Consider the following 13,957-nt stretch of genomic DNA (forward strand, 5'->3'; position numbering starts at 1 on the left):
TATTTATTTATTTATTCAAAGTTTTATATAGCGCGAACAAGATCTTTGCAGATATCAGAGCGCTTTACAGAAACAAGGGGTCGGGGCAACAAGAGGGTGATTAAACAAACTATTGGGTACAATATAGTAGTCGGTAGTAAGTGAGTAGCAAAATAGGATAGCAGTCATGTAAAAAATATAATACCAATAAACAATCAGGTAACCAATAATACAAAAACGGTGCAAAGTCTTTGATCCAACAACAATAGAGTTCAGGTGAACTTGGCCATAAGGATGGCTTTTACCTCTTTCTTAAAAAATGCAGAGGAAGAAATAAGCCTGGTTTCAGGAGGGAGTGCATTCCAGATCCTGGGTGCCATTCCTGAGAAGGAGCGTTTGTATGTTTTTTCCTTCCGGAATCTTCGAGGTTTCAGGAGGAGATTTTTTGTACTTCTGTTGGATCTCGAGCCTCCTGATATAGTCAGCTTTTGAGTGAGGTAGTTGGGTGACTTGTGGTGTACGGCCAAGTGTGTCATACAGGCAATTTTCAGCTGTATTCTGGCTTCAAAAGGCAACCAGTTCAGGGATTTTAAGTCAGGGGATATATGCGAGTGTTTTCTTGACCCAGTGATGAGTCTCGCGGCACCGTTCAAGGAGGCTCTTAGGGGTGCGGTTGTTGATAGGGGGAGTCCGCTGAGAGCCACAATTCCGTAGTCTATGCGAGGGATGACTAGGGCTTGTACAGCAGTTTGGAAGTCCTTAGCTGGGAAGAAGGGTTTAAGTTTCCTCAAAGTGTTGATTTGGAAATTAGCTCCTTTAGTTGCTTTGCTAATGTGCTGCTGCATGTTGAGGTTGGCGTCAAGTGTGATACCTAAGGATTTCGCGGAATCCACGATGGTGGGTTGGACATGGAGCGCAGTTAGGTGATTGAGCCAGATTTGGGTGTCGGTGATTTTCGCAGGAGGTGAGATCAGAAGGAACTCGGTTTTCAGAGCATTTAGTTTGAGGTGATTATCGGCCAACCATGATTGGGTGTTTCTGAGTGTGGAATTCAGAAGTTTGATGTCTTCCGGGGATTGTAGCTTGAGGTAAAGTTGAGTGTCATCGGCGTACATATGGAAGTGTACATTAGATGCTTGAAGCAAGGTGGTGAGTGGTTCCATGACGAGGTTGAACAATGTGGGGGATAGGGAAGATCCTTGTGGGGCGCCTAAAGTTACAGGCACAGATGAGGACAGCACGTTGTTGATCTTGAACTTCTGAGACCGGTTATGTAGGAAGGAAGTGAACCATTTGAAAACAGTCCCAGATAAACCCATTCTGGTATTTAACAGCTCCAGTAGGTTCTCATGTTTGGCAGTATCAAATGCTGAGGAGAGATCAAGAAGGATGAGGAGGCAGGAATCATTGCGATCAAGGATTTGGAGGGCGTCATCAATTATGTGCGTCATAGCCGTTTCCGTACTGTGTTTTGCTCGGAAGCCTGATTGATGAGGGTTGAGGAGGTCAAACTGATCAATGTGTTTTGTCAGTTGGAGTTGTACGCATTTTTCCAGCAGTTTGGCCAAGGTGGGGATATTGGTGATAGGGCGGTTATTGTTTAGGTCAGCCGGGTCAGCTGTAGGTTTCTTGAGTATCGGCGTGATTTGCCCCACCTTGAGGGAGTCTGGGATGGGTCCTTGTTGAAGGGAGCTGTTAATGATTTTAGTCCAGAGTGGGAGGAGCAGTGGGGTGAAGTCTTTAACAGCATTAGCAGGTAGGGGGTCTGAGAGGTGATTAGAGGGCTTCAAGGTGCCGAGCAGTTTGTGAATTGTTTCTTCAGAGTAGGTGTCGAAGGACGTCCATGATGCGTTGTTTTTAGGTTGAGCGGTAGTCATGCTGATGGGGCTGGTGTATCGGCTTACATCATTGAGGAGATCACTTCTTATGTTGTCGGTCTTTAGCTTAAAGAAAGCAGAAAAGTCTTCACAGTGTGGAATATCGCTTGTTGTGCTGTTTGACTGTAGAGGTTGCATCTTGGTTTGAGTTTTGACTAGTTCGAACAGTTTTTTCTTGGTCGGTTTTTTGCTTGGTCCAGTTGGAGGCTAAAGAAGTCAGATTTCGAGCGCTTGATTTTCCTAAAGTAGGCATTTCTCTTGTTCTTAAGCGTTTTAAGGTGCTGTGCTGAGGGGTCAGATCTCCAGATGCGCTCTGCCATTCGCATAGCACGCCTGTCTTCATTGAGTCTACCATCATACCAAGGGTTCGAGTTCTTGGTGGAGACTCTCTTCAGTTGCAGGGGGGCAGCTTCGTTGATTATTGAGGTCATAGAGTCGAGGTAGAGGTCGGTCAGTGATTGAACATCAGAGGCGCCCGAAGGGGGAAGGAGGAGATTGCAGGTGTGGGAAGGCAAGGAGTTAGGGTTAAGATTCTTCATGTCCCTTTTCCAGATCTTGGATTTGGTGGGTTGAGCCGGGTTAAGTTTAACTTTTTCATTGATGAAGAAAGTGATGATGTGGTGGTCTGACCAGTCACAGGGTTGGATTGCCCCCAGTTGGGTAGAGTCCTCTTTGGCGATGATAAGGTCGAGGATCGAGCCTTTGTCGTGTGTCGGGCTGTTGCAGATTTGGGTGAGATCAAGCACATTAAGGAAAGTTTTGAGACCATTCACCACTGCGTCTTTCTGATCGTTCCAGTGGAGATTGAAGTCACCCAAGTAGATTTGAGTAATCTGCCGACCGGCGTTGGATGAGATCGTGTCCATGAGTTGCTGGGTGAAGGTGAGGTTGTCCCCGGGCGGGTGGTAGATGACATGTAAAGAGCATACAGGTTTGCCCTCGCTGGTGATATCGAGGCAAAAGAGTTCACAGGAGGTGAGGGAGGGGGAGGTGACTTTAGTAACAGCGAGGTTGCTCCTGAAAATGCAAGCGATTCCCCCGCCCGTCTTGCCGGTCCTGTCGAGTCTTATGATGTGGTAGTTGGGGGGGACTAGTATGTCCATTATAGGTGTAGAAGCTTCAGTTAGCCACGTTTCAGTCAGAATGGCTAGGTCAAGATCCATTGTTATGATGAGATCCGCGATGTCGGAGGAGTGGCTCTGGGCCGACCTGCAGTTGAGTAGGATGCATTTGAGTCTGGGGGTGAGAAGGGTGGTCGAGTGCTCTAGAGAGAGGGGGACTTTTCTGAGATTATTGGTGACGGAAATTCTGTTGCTTAGTGTGGGGGGCCTAAGGGGATTTGTGAGAATCGTGGGTATGGGGAGGTGTGTGGTGGTTGTGTGTTTTAAGGGACCTGGGCCATATGAGCGAAGGAGGGTGTATAAGTCGTGGACCGAAAGGGTGTTGAGGGCGCGACGGGGGCGGTAGATAGAGGGCCAACGCGGGGAGTATTGAGTGAGAGGGTCTGTGCGGAGGGTGGGGGACTTGTTGGGTGAGGCACTTGTTGGGTGAGGCAGTGGTGGTGGGTAGGGGGTGTCTGGGGTGTGTGAAAAGAAGTTCTATGATGGTGTGGAGATCTTCTTTGACTTGTAGGAGGGTGGATATAATCATGTCCAGAGTTGGATTGGGGATGGTGTTGGGGATGAGAGCCGTGGGCGAGTGGTTGAGTAGGGAACTAGAAAGGGAACTGGGGAGGGGGGGGGAGGGATGTGCTAGCGTTAGTGCAGGGCTCTGCGGTAATAGTAAGTGGGGTGGCATTCGATGGGTGAGAGAAATTGTGGGTGAGGGGTGTGGATGAAGTACGGGGAGGTTGGAGGCATAGGTGAGGACGCTGGTGGGAGGCGGCGCAGGTGAGTTGAGGGATGAGTGTAGGCTGGAGATGGTGGGGGTGCAAGGAAGGTAGTGGGGGCTGAGAATGGGGGGAGAGAGGAGGAGGGATTAAGGTAAGGGAGGTGGTGTGTTCTGTGAGTCTAGTTGGGAGAGTGGGGTAGTGGGGAGTGAGAGTGGGGGGGGAGATAGGGTGGGAGATAGGCTTGCCGCGGCGCAGGGGAGATAAGTTCAGGGCGGTGTTGGGTTCTGCGAGACTCGTAGGAGGTGTGAGGTGGGGGTAGGGAGGGTGGGGGTATGGAGGATGTATGAGGGGGTGATCTTCGTCAGTGAATGAGGGGTGTGGCGAGGTTACATCGGGTGGGTGACTGACTACAGCGCTGGGGGGAGGGGAGAGGTGTATGTCGCTCAGCTGTTGTGATACGTTAGGCATGTTGGTTTGACGATTGGAAGTGGAGGGTGTTGCGTAGTCTGAGGTATTAGGAATGGAGGTCCGCCGGTTGGAGATATGTTCTTTGAAGGTGGGGAACAGGTTGTCAAGTAGGTCAAGGTTCCTATCTGTGGATTGGAATAGGATGGTCCTGTTGTTGTAGATGGTGATGGTGGCTCTGCCTGGGAAAACTTGGGATGGTGTGATAGAAAGCGTTAGACCATGAGCGGATTTTCTGGTGGTGGAGATAGTGAGGATGGAGAGGAACGCTTTCCTCCACTGTGCTCTACGTAGAGTGTAGAGGATGATATCGGTCCGCGTGGCTCCATTGATCAGTGAAAAGTAGATGTCCACAAACGGTGTTTCAGGGTGGGCCTTCAGGAAGTTGTGTTTGAAGCGTTTGGCGTTTTTTTTGGTGAACTCGGCTGGGTAGTTAATTTTGTATGTGTGCTTGCCCATGCGTTCCATGGTGGAAGAGGTGTAGGTAGAAGAGGGGGGGGGGGTGTGCGTGAGTGTGTGAAGTTACAGGGCTGTAAGAATGAAAAGAAAAGAAAAATAGAGGATAGCCTTAGGTATGGGCAGATAACGAGGATGTCTTGACACAGTACACTGTTCTGCATTATCTTCTTTACCCATACCTCCGATCAGCAGAGCCTTAGATGGTTTTGTGCCTGTTTTGCTAAGTTTTGAGGCATGACCATGCTCCGGCAACTAACCTTTCCATTGCCTATTGTCATGTCACAGAGCAAAGTGAAGTATATCAAGCAGACAACCGAGATCTTGAAGCACCAGTACCATGGCGATATCCCCGACAGTGTGGAGGAACTGGTGAAGCTGCCCGGAGTTGGACCAAAGATGGCACACCTCATCATGGACATCGCCTGGAACCGAGTCTCAGGAATTGGTACGTTGATAGATGGGGAGCGAGGTGGGGGGGGGTCTCATCAGGAGATAGAGCATTTCTTCTTCACTGATTACATGTTCCTCAAAATTACTGAAATAGACTAAAATGGAGGTAGATCATCTTGGCAGAGCCACTCTTTCAGTGAGCGTATTTTGCCAAGGGACCTTGCCACTTGATGCTAAAGTGTATGATACCCACCATTCTGTTATGTGGTGAAAACTCCTATAATTTCCAAGAGGGCTAAATCATACTTGGAAACAATTTTTAATTGCATGCATGCATGCAAATCATTTTCTACATGCACAGTTGTACATAGGGCACACTTATATATATATATCTATATATATATATATATATATATATATATATATATATATATATATATATATATATATATATATATATATATATATATATCTATCTCTATAGATCAATATCCTCTGCATATTCCTGCCATCTACTATTGGGTTCAGATGCTTGTAGCTTGTTTTTCTTCAAAGAAGTTTGAGTCACAAGACCTGTTGTGATTCCACCCTTGATCCACAATGCACCACCACTCAGGTTCCAGCTCCGATTGTTTTCTTCTGCCATTGGGCTCAGATGTTTGGAAACGTTGCTCCAAGAACAATGTATTCCACTCAGGTCTCTTGATTCCGGCTACTCGCACCTCTAACTCTGCAGTGAAAACACTATTCCTGCGCCGCCAGGAGCTTCTCATTGCAATGCTAAGACTTCGGAACGAACAGTAACCAAACGTTAGTCTTCAATGTACCATGATACCTCACTATGGCGGTTTTCAAATCTCATTGCTTTGGCCGACTTTTGGAAATTGCTCCTAAGGCAAGGGTATGCAATATATATATTCTATCAATTCTTCACTAGGTGTGCCCAGGTATGGCCAGCACAGTGTGCAATTTGTGTCTCACACCAGACCATGAGGAGACCTGCTGTGATGCCTGACATGCTTTTTGCTGCAAGAAGATCTTCCAACAACAGGAAGAAAGCAGGCGGCACCACAAAATGCAGCAGATAGCCTTGATTGTCGGAAACACCCTATATCTTCATGCCCAAATTGCCTTGCGCTGAGGAGGAAGAAACTGGGCCCTCAGTCCATGTCCGACTTTCGGGCGGTGTGGCCAGTTAAGCCGCACCAGGCAGGGTGGGGGCTGGTTTATAAATATCTTATGGGCTTAAAAGCACCTGCTGCAGAGTTCCTTGTATGTCAGGCAGTTTTCAGACAATAATATAAATGTCAATATAACTCTAATGATTAATGTTCCTCCTGGAGAGGAATCAGAGTTAAGTGTCAGTTTTGACTCATCATAAATGAGCGCAGAGGGTTAATATGCCTGCTGCAAGCAACCTGTACCATGCAGAGCACAGAACTGAATTTTATATGGATATCTCAGTGAGTTACTGCCTTTGCCACAGAGATCCTTTTGTTACTTGCAGTTGATAAATAACAGTCCTTCTGTAGCACAGTGACCTTTGAAAGCCATCAGAGAGCTGCATGGTGTAGGTTAGAAAATCGTTTTTTTCTGTCTTTCTTTATCCTAATGTTGCTAAAAAGGGGTTGTTTGGGGGGGGGGCTAGAAACACATTTTTATTAATATAGCCAACCCCACCCACTTTGATTTAAATCCCGAGTTTGTGCTTCTTCAGGCCCAACTCTTAAAATATACTGTCTACAAGTTTGGTGACATGTGACTCCTACACATTTGTAATCCTCAATATCTTATGTAGCATTTCCTATATACTGATTACACATGTATGATTTAATATTTCTGTATAATGTGTGTGATGGTAAGTGCTCTGACACCCTACATACACTGGTATGAGTAGGGCAATAAAACAAATGAAATGCATGTTAGAGGGTTTATGGAGAGATGAGCAGCACTGTTGGAAGGGTGATAGTGAAGGAAGGATGTAATGGTGGGGGAGAAAGGCCGGAGAACGTCTTCTCAGAGGCTCCCAACACCACGGAAGAGGAGTTCCAAGAGCATGCAATGAAATAAAAGCCAGTCCTGGCCATAAGACGAGGTCAACTTCCCGCACCTTGACAGTACCGCAAGTGCAACCAGGCCAGTCTCAAACCCCATAAAAGCCCAAATATGGAGGCAGAGCACTGCTCTCTGAGTCCAGCTTTGCCCCTCCCGAGTCGATCCCAAAAGAGCAGAAACCTTCTAATTTGTCTCTTCCAACCGGTATATCGTGGAATCAGGAGACTGGTTCACTGCCTGCCAAAGCCCCATCAAAGGGTATCGTGTTGCGCCACTCTTTCACACTGATTTGACGTCTAGACCCCAACACACTCTGAGATAAAATCGTCACCAGAAGCTGATCTGACTCCAGCGTACGAAACAACGTTGAAACCCGCTCGATGTGGAGATCAGAGACCACGAGGGATCGATATGCAAAAAAACGATCCACGGTCCTTGTCGCAAAACAGAAAAAACAGTTTAGTCATCCAGACACAGGCACACTTCTTGCCAAGCCTTCAGCTCCAGAACTTATGTGGATCCCAAAAAAACTAAGTTTGGCCTGTGAAGATGAACCAGGCCTCGACCCCCCTTGAGGCCACCCACCCTCAAGGGGTCAGTGACTGAGCCCTTGGCCATCAGCATTTTCACCCTTACCTACAATACCTCCACAACCACCACCACCCCCATTCTCCCCTCACCCATTGAACACGGTGTAACGAAGCGAGTTAGTAAGTATTGTAAAAAATAAAGATATTTATTTAAGTGCCATTTAACAACCCACTGATGCACAGTAAACAACGTCCATCTCCGACCAACTCCAACCGCTTCTCCCGTGTTCCCCGCACATCACAATTCCATCAGTACATTCCATAATGCGTCAAGGTATTCTAAGGTACATCATAGCAACCATGGTAATGGTAGAAAGGTTCCATAACAAAACATTGCACGAAACAAAACGTTATTAAACAAGCAAAGAGTACACATTACCACACACTGATTCTAGTAGCCTCTATTCCCTTCAGGCCCTGGGAGGAAGAAGACCTGTGAGGGGAAAAATAGCTAACCCCCAGACCCACCGCCCGATCCTCAAAGAGCATACCAATCCATGACTCTACCCGATCAAGGCCTCACCACACGACGATACTACAGTCCACCATGTGGCAATGCAGCAAACCACCAAATACCATCAAGTAACAAGCATTGGAAATGCAATAGGTCTCGCAGCATTAGAGTTAGTGCATTTAGAATTGTTTATGGGTTTTTTGTTGTAAATCTTTTGCATTTTTATTTTTTGTAGCCAATGCTAAAGAATTACAAATCAAAAAAGCAATAAACAATTGTAAAAGCTTTAACTAAAAATCCTGTGAGACCTATTGCACTGTGTGAGGGTGAGGTGTTGAGGGTGAGTGAGGGTGGGGGTGAGTGAGGAGTTGAGTGTGAGTGAGGTGTTGAGGGTGAGTGAGGTGTTGAGGGTGAGTGAGAGTGAGAGTGAGTGAGGGTGAGGGAGGGTTATTGTGAGTTAGGGTGAGGGGTTGAGGGTGGGTGAGGGTGAGGGTGAGGTGTTGAGGGTGAGTGAGGATGAGTGAGGGTGAGTGAGGGGTTGAGGGTGAGTGAGGGTGAGTGAGGGTGACTGAGTGTGAGTGAGGGTGACTGAGTGTGAGTGAGGGTGAGTGAGGGTGAGTGAGGGTGAGTGAGGGTGAGGGTGAGTGAGAGTGAGTGAGGGTGAGGTGTTGAGGGTGAGGTGTTGAGGGTGAGGTGTTGAGGGTGAGGTGTTGAGGGTGAGGTGTTGAGGGTGAGGTGTTGAGGGTGAGGTGTTGAGGGTGAGTGAGTGAGGGTGAGGTGTTGAGGGTGAGTGAGTGAGGGTGAGGTTTTGAGAGTGAGTGAGGTTGAGGTGTTGAGGGTGAGGAGTTGAGGGTGAGGGTGTGAGGTGTTGAGGGTGAGAGTTTGAGGGCGAGGGCGAGTGAGGGTGAGGGGGTGAGGTGTTGAGGGGGTGAGGGTGAGGTGTTGAGGGTGAGTGAGTGAGCGTGAGGCTGAGGTGTAGAGTGTGAGTGAGAGTAAGAGTGAGGGTGATTGATTGTTTCAGTGTTAGTGAGGGTGAGGTATTGAGGGTGAGTGAGGGGAAGGGTGATTGAGGGATTGAGAGTTAGTGAGGGTGAGGTGTTGAGTGTTAGTGATGGTGAGGTGTTGAGGGTGAGTGAGGGTGAGGGTGAGTGAGGGGGAGGGGGAGGCGTTGAGGATGAGTGAGGTGTTTAGGGTGAAGTGTTGAGGGTGTGGGTGAGGAATTGAGGGTGAGGTAGGGTGAGTGTGGGTGAATGGTTGAGGGTGAGTGATTGAGGGTGAGGTGTTGAGGCTGATGTTTTGTGGGTGAGTGATGGTGAGATGTTGATGGTGAGTGAAGGTGAGGTGTTGGGTGAGGCGTTGAGGGTGAGTGAAGTTGAGGGTGGTTGAGTGAGGATGAGTGAGAGTGAGGGTGAGTGAGGAGTTGAGGGTGAGTGAGTGAGGGTGAGGTGTTGAGGGTGAGTGAGGGTGAGTGAGTGTGTGGTGTTGAGGGTGATTGAGGATGAGTGAGAGTGAGGGTGAGTGAGGATTTGAGGGTGAGGCGTTGAGGGCGAGGCGTTGCGGGTGAGTGAGGGTGAGAGTGATTGAGTGTGAGTGAGTGTCAGTGAGGGTGAGGTGTTGAGTGTGAGTGAGGATGAGTGTGAGTGATGGTGAGTCAGGTGTTGAGGGTGAGTGAGGTGTTGAGGGTGAGTGAGGAGTTGAGGGTGAGTGATGTTCAGGCTGACTGAGGGTGAGGGTGGGTGAGGTGTTGAGGGTGAGGTGTTGAGTGTGAGTGAGGGGTTGAGGGTGAGTGAGGGTGAATGAGGGTGTGCATTTGAAGGGGAGGCGTTGAAGGTGAGTGAGGGTGAGTGAGTGAGGGTGAGGTGTTGAGGGTGAGTGAGTGATGGTGAGGCGTTGAGGGTGGGTGAGTGAGGTTGAGTGTTTGAGTGTGAGGCATTGAGCGTGAGTGAGTGAGGGTGAGGTGTTGAGGGTGAGGTGTTGAGGGTGAGCTGTTGAGGGTGAGTGTTGTTGATAGTTGTTGAGTGAGGATGATTGAGAGTGAGTGTGAGTGAGGTGTTGAGGGTGAGGTGTTGAAGGTGAGGGGTTGAGGGCGAGGCGTTGAGGGTGAGTGAGGGTGAGTGAGGGTGATGTGTCGAGGGTGAGTGAGGGTGAGTGAGGGTGAGGGTGAGTGAGGGTGAGTAAGTGTGAGGATGAGTGAGGGTGAGGGTGAGAGTTTGAGGGTGAGTGAGGGTGAGTGAGGGTGAGTGTTTGAGTCTGAGTGAGGATGAGATGTTGAGGGTGGGTGAGGGGGGTGAGGGAGAGTGTGTGGGTGAGTGTTGTGAGTGTTAAGGGTGTTGTGTATGAGGGGTGTTAGTATGAGGGATTTGAGGGTGAGGGGGTGAGGGTGAGTGTGATGGGAGGGGAGGCATAGTGAGTGATGTTGAGGGGGTAAGGGAGTGTAAGGGAGAGTGAGGGTGAGACTAAGCGGGTGTGAGCGGGTGAGTGAGGGAGTGTGTGAGAGTGTGAGTGAGGGAGTGTGTGAGGTGTTGTGTGAGAGCGTGAGTGATGGGATGTGTGAGGGGTGTGTGAGAGGGTGTGTGAGAGTGTGAGGGTGTGTTAGGGTGAATGAGGGGGTGTGAGGGGGGTGAGGGTGGGGTGTTGAGGGAGTGAGTGTGAGTGTGTGAGGGGTGATGTAGAGGGGATGAGTGTGAGGGGGTGAGTGTTAGGGGGTGTGAGGGGGTGAGGATGAGTGAAGTTGTTTGCGTCAGAGAGTGTGTGAAGTGTCGTGAGTGTGAGAGTGTTTTGATGATTTTTAGGGGAGCGTGTTTGTGTGAGGGTACGTTGTTTGAGGCTGAGGGGGTGTGTGTGTATGAGGGTCATTGAGGGTGTGTGAGGAGTTGTTTTTTAGAGTGTGTCTGAAGGTGTTTGACGGTGTGTGAGGGTGAGGTTGTGTGATTGTGAATTTGAGTCATTGGGAGTGAGTGGGGGTGTGAGGGTGATGGGGTGTGAGGGTGAGGGGGTGTGAGTGTGTGAGTGTGTGAGTGTGAGGGTGAGTAAGTGTGTGTGAGGCTGAAGGTGTGTGATGGTGTATGAGGGAGATGTTGTGTTAGCGTTATTGAGCGGGTGTGAAAGAGTGTGATAGTTTTGTTGTGTGAGGGTGATGTTAAGAGTGTGTGTATATGTTAATATTAATTAAGTAATGTGTTGTTTTTAACAAAAGGTGTCACATGTCCCCTTTGTATTACTTCTGTCTTATGTGTATATTAGTATGTAATTTACGTGTGTATGTTTTGTACTAACTGTGTTAATTTTTTGTAACGTGTTTGTGGAGTCTGTTTTTTATATTTTTTTCAAAATGGCCGACGTATAGCGTCACGTCGACGTCTGCTATGTTTAGCGGTCTAGTTTATTTTTGAGTTGTGTGTGTTTTTTGTTTACGTTTTTTTTTAGCCAATCGGAGCGCGACGTTTTTGACGTAGCGTTCCGATTTGCATACGTCAACCGTGGAATTCCCCATAGATCGAGAATGTTGGTGCGCGGAAGGCGTGTTCTTGTTCCTGTGGTGTTGCTGCGTCGTTTGACAGGTAAGAATGTAATCCTAAGTTTCTTTTAATGTAATGTAATGTAGTATATATACTATGTTAAAGTTAAATACTTGCGAAATGTATTTATTTCGCTCGTAATATTTGTAAATGTTTGTAATGTAACATAAAGTTTTGTTTTTTATTGACGATATGTAATGCATATGTTTTGTTAAACTGTAATGTAATGGATTATTTTCCTTTTTTTGGTAATTTGACGTACAAAAGGTGTTTGTTTCATTTTGAAGTGCTAAATGTGTTTTAATATATTGATGTAAGTTGTGTTTGCATTATCTTTTTGTGTGATGCTGAAGTAGTCGGATAATTTGTTATTGACGTACTTGAAGTATGAAATGAAACTTTGTGTCTTTGCTGACTGTAGTATTCTTAGCAATGTATGAACGACATGTACAGTGAAGTAATCTATTTTTCGTTTGCTTTTTGTGACTGAATAGTTCTATGTTCGTAATATGTTTCTTATATTCGAACTAATTCCGTCTGGATAAATGCTATTGTGTTATGCGTATCTCTTTTTGTGTAACTGTCGACTATTGTATTCAATGCGTCCCATTTTCCGGATGAATCGTTCTTGTTTGTTTCCCTCCGAAAAATTTGACTGTTTCCGAATAGTTTTTTTTTGCGTCATATTTTCTTTATATTAGATGGAATTCCGTGTGAAGAAGTGCTATTGTTGTATGCGTCCGGTTTTTTGTGTAACTGTTGACTACTGTCTTTAATCCGTCCCATTCTCCGGATGAATAGTGCTTGTTTATTGCCCGACGAAAAAGTTGCCTGTTTCACTTGTGTCTTTGTACATCCTCGTCCTCGCTTCCTGCCACATATTTGTATTTGTTTCCTTTGTGTAATATTGTTGTAATATCGTACGAATTAAATTTACTTTTTGGCCCGAAGACTGATTAACATCCTTGCATCCTTTTAGGTCAATTATGTTACGTTTTTTTTGTGTCTAACGTATCTGATGCTGTACTCCGTCGACCCCCTTGTTTTCCGTTCTGAAATTTCTTTATGTGTAAGAAAATGGCCTAACATTCCTAAAATTGCAGAGTGGGTGAATGCTGCAGAGTGGGTGAATGCTGCAGAGTGGGTGAATGCTGCAGAGTGGGTGAATGCTGCAGATTTGGTGAATGATGGAGATTGGGTGAATGATGGAGATTGGGTGAATGATGGAGATTGGGTGAATGATGGAGATTGGGTGAATGATGGAGATTGGGTGAATGATGGAGATTGGGTGAATGATGGAGATTGGGTGAATGATGGAGATTGGGTGAATGATGGTTATTGGGTGAATGATGTTGAGTGGGTGAATGATGGTGAGTGGGTGAATGATGCAGAGTTTCTGAAAGATGGATAGTGTGTGAATGATGGATAGTGTGTGAATGATGGAGAGGCAGAGTGCTGTTGCGTTTTTGAGGGTCAGTGTGTGTAACTGAGGGTGAGTCGTTGAGGGTGAGTGAGGGTGATGTTGAGTGAAGGTGAGGGTGAGGTGTTGAATGTTATTGAGGGTGAGGGTGAGGTGTTGAGGGTGAGTGAGTGTGAGTGATAGTGAGGGTGAGTGAGGGAGTGTCATTGAGGGTGATGTTTTGAGGGTGAGGGGGGGGAGGTGTTGAGAGTGACTGAGGGTGAGGTGTTAAGGGTGAGTGAGTGTGAGGTGTTGAGGATGAGTGAGGGTGAGTGAGGTGTTAAGGATGAGATGTTGAGGGTGAGTGATGGTGATGTTGAGTGTAGATGAGGGTGATGTGTTGAGTGTGAGTGAGGGTGAGTGATGGTGAGGGTGAGTGAGGGTGTGGAATTGTGGGTGAGGTGTTGAGGGTGAAGTTAGTGAGGGTGAGGTGTTGAGGGTGAGGGTCTGAGGGTGAATGAGGGTGAGGTGTTGAGGGTGAGTGAGGGTGATGTAGTGAGGTCGCACTCTGATGTTTATTTTTTGTCTGACTTGGCTTAGTCATGTGTTTTTAGGACCCGTATGTGTGTTTTTTCGCCGCGATGCATTTTTTTTTGTTTGTTTATTGTTGTACTGAAAAGTATTATGTATGCACTGTGTATGTTCTCTTTGTGTGTTTTCTTTTTTATATTTTCTTCATTTCAGGGAATGAGCTGCTACGATCGACAGGTAATGACAATTTAATTTTCATAATATTAAAGAGTGTCTTTGTGACTTTTATACTTTTGTTTATGCATTTGCTTATTGTAAAGCTAATGTAATTATTGTTTTAGGTCTCTCTGCTCGCATTTACTTTCTGCCTGGCTTCTTGCATTAGATTTTTTTTTATTTTATCAATGGC

At 46.9% G+C, this 13,957-nt stretch overlaps 1 protein-coding gene across 2 annotated transcripts in view; it reads left to right on the plus strand.

Moving 5' to 3' along the window:
• The window catches only part of NTHL1 (nth like DNA glycosylase 1), a 199,205-nt gene that overhangs the window by 55,690 nt on the left and 129,558 nt on the right, over window positions 1-13,957 (plus strand). For both annotated transcript variants that reach the window (XM_078664174.1, XM_078664175.1), the window contains exon 4: window positions 4,897-5,056. In XM_078664174.1, coding sequence (XP_078520300.1) covers window positions 4,897-5,056 — 160 coding nt within the window. The remainder of the gene's footprint in view (window positions 1-4,896; window positions 5,057-13,957) is intronic.

This window comes from Lissotriton helveticus, chromosome 10, assembly GCF_964261635.1.
Source record: "Lissotriton helveticus chromosome 10, aLisHel1.1, whole genome shotgun sequence".
NCBI classification, from domain to species: domain Eukaryota; kingdom Metazoa; phylum Chordata; class Amphibia; order Caudata; family Salamandridae; genus Lissotriton; species Lissotriton helveticus.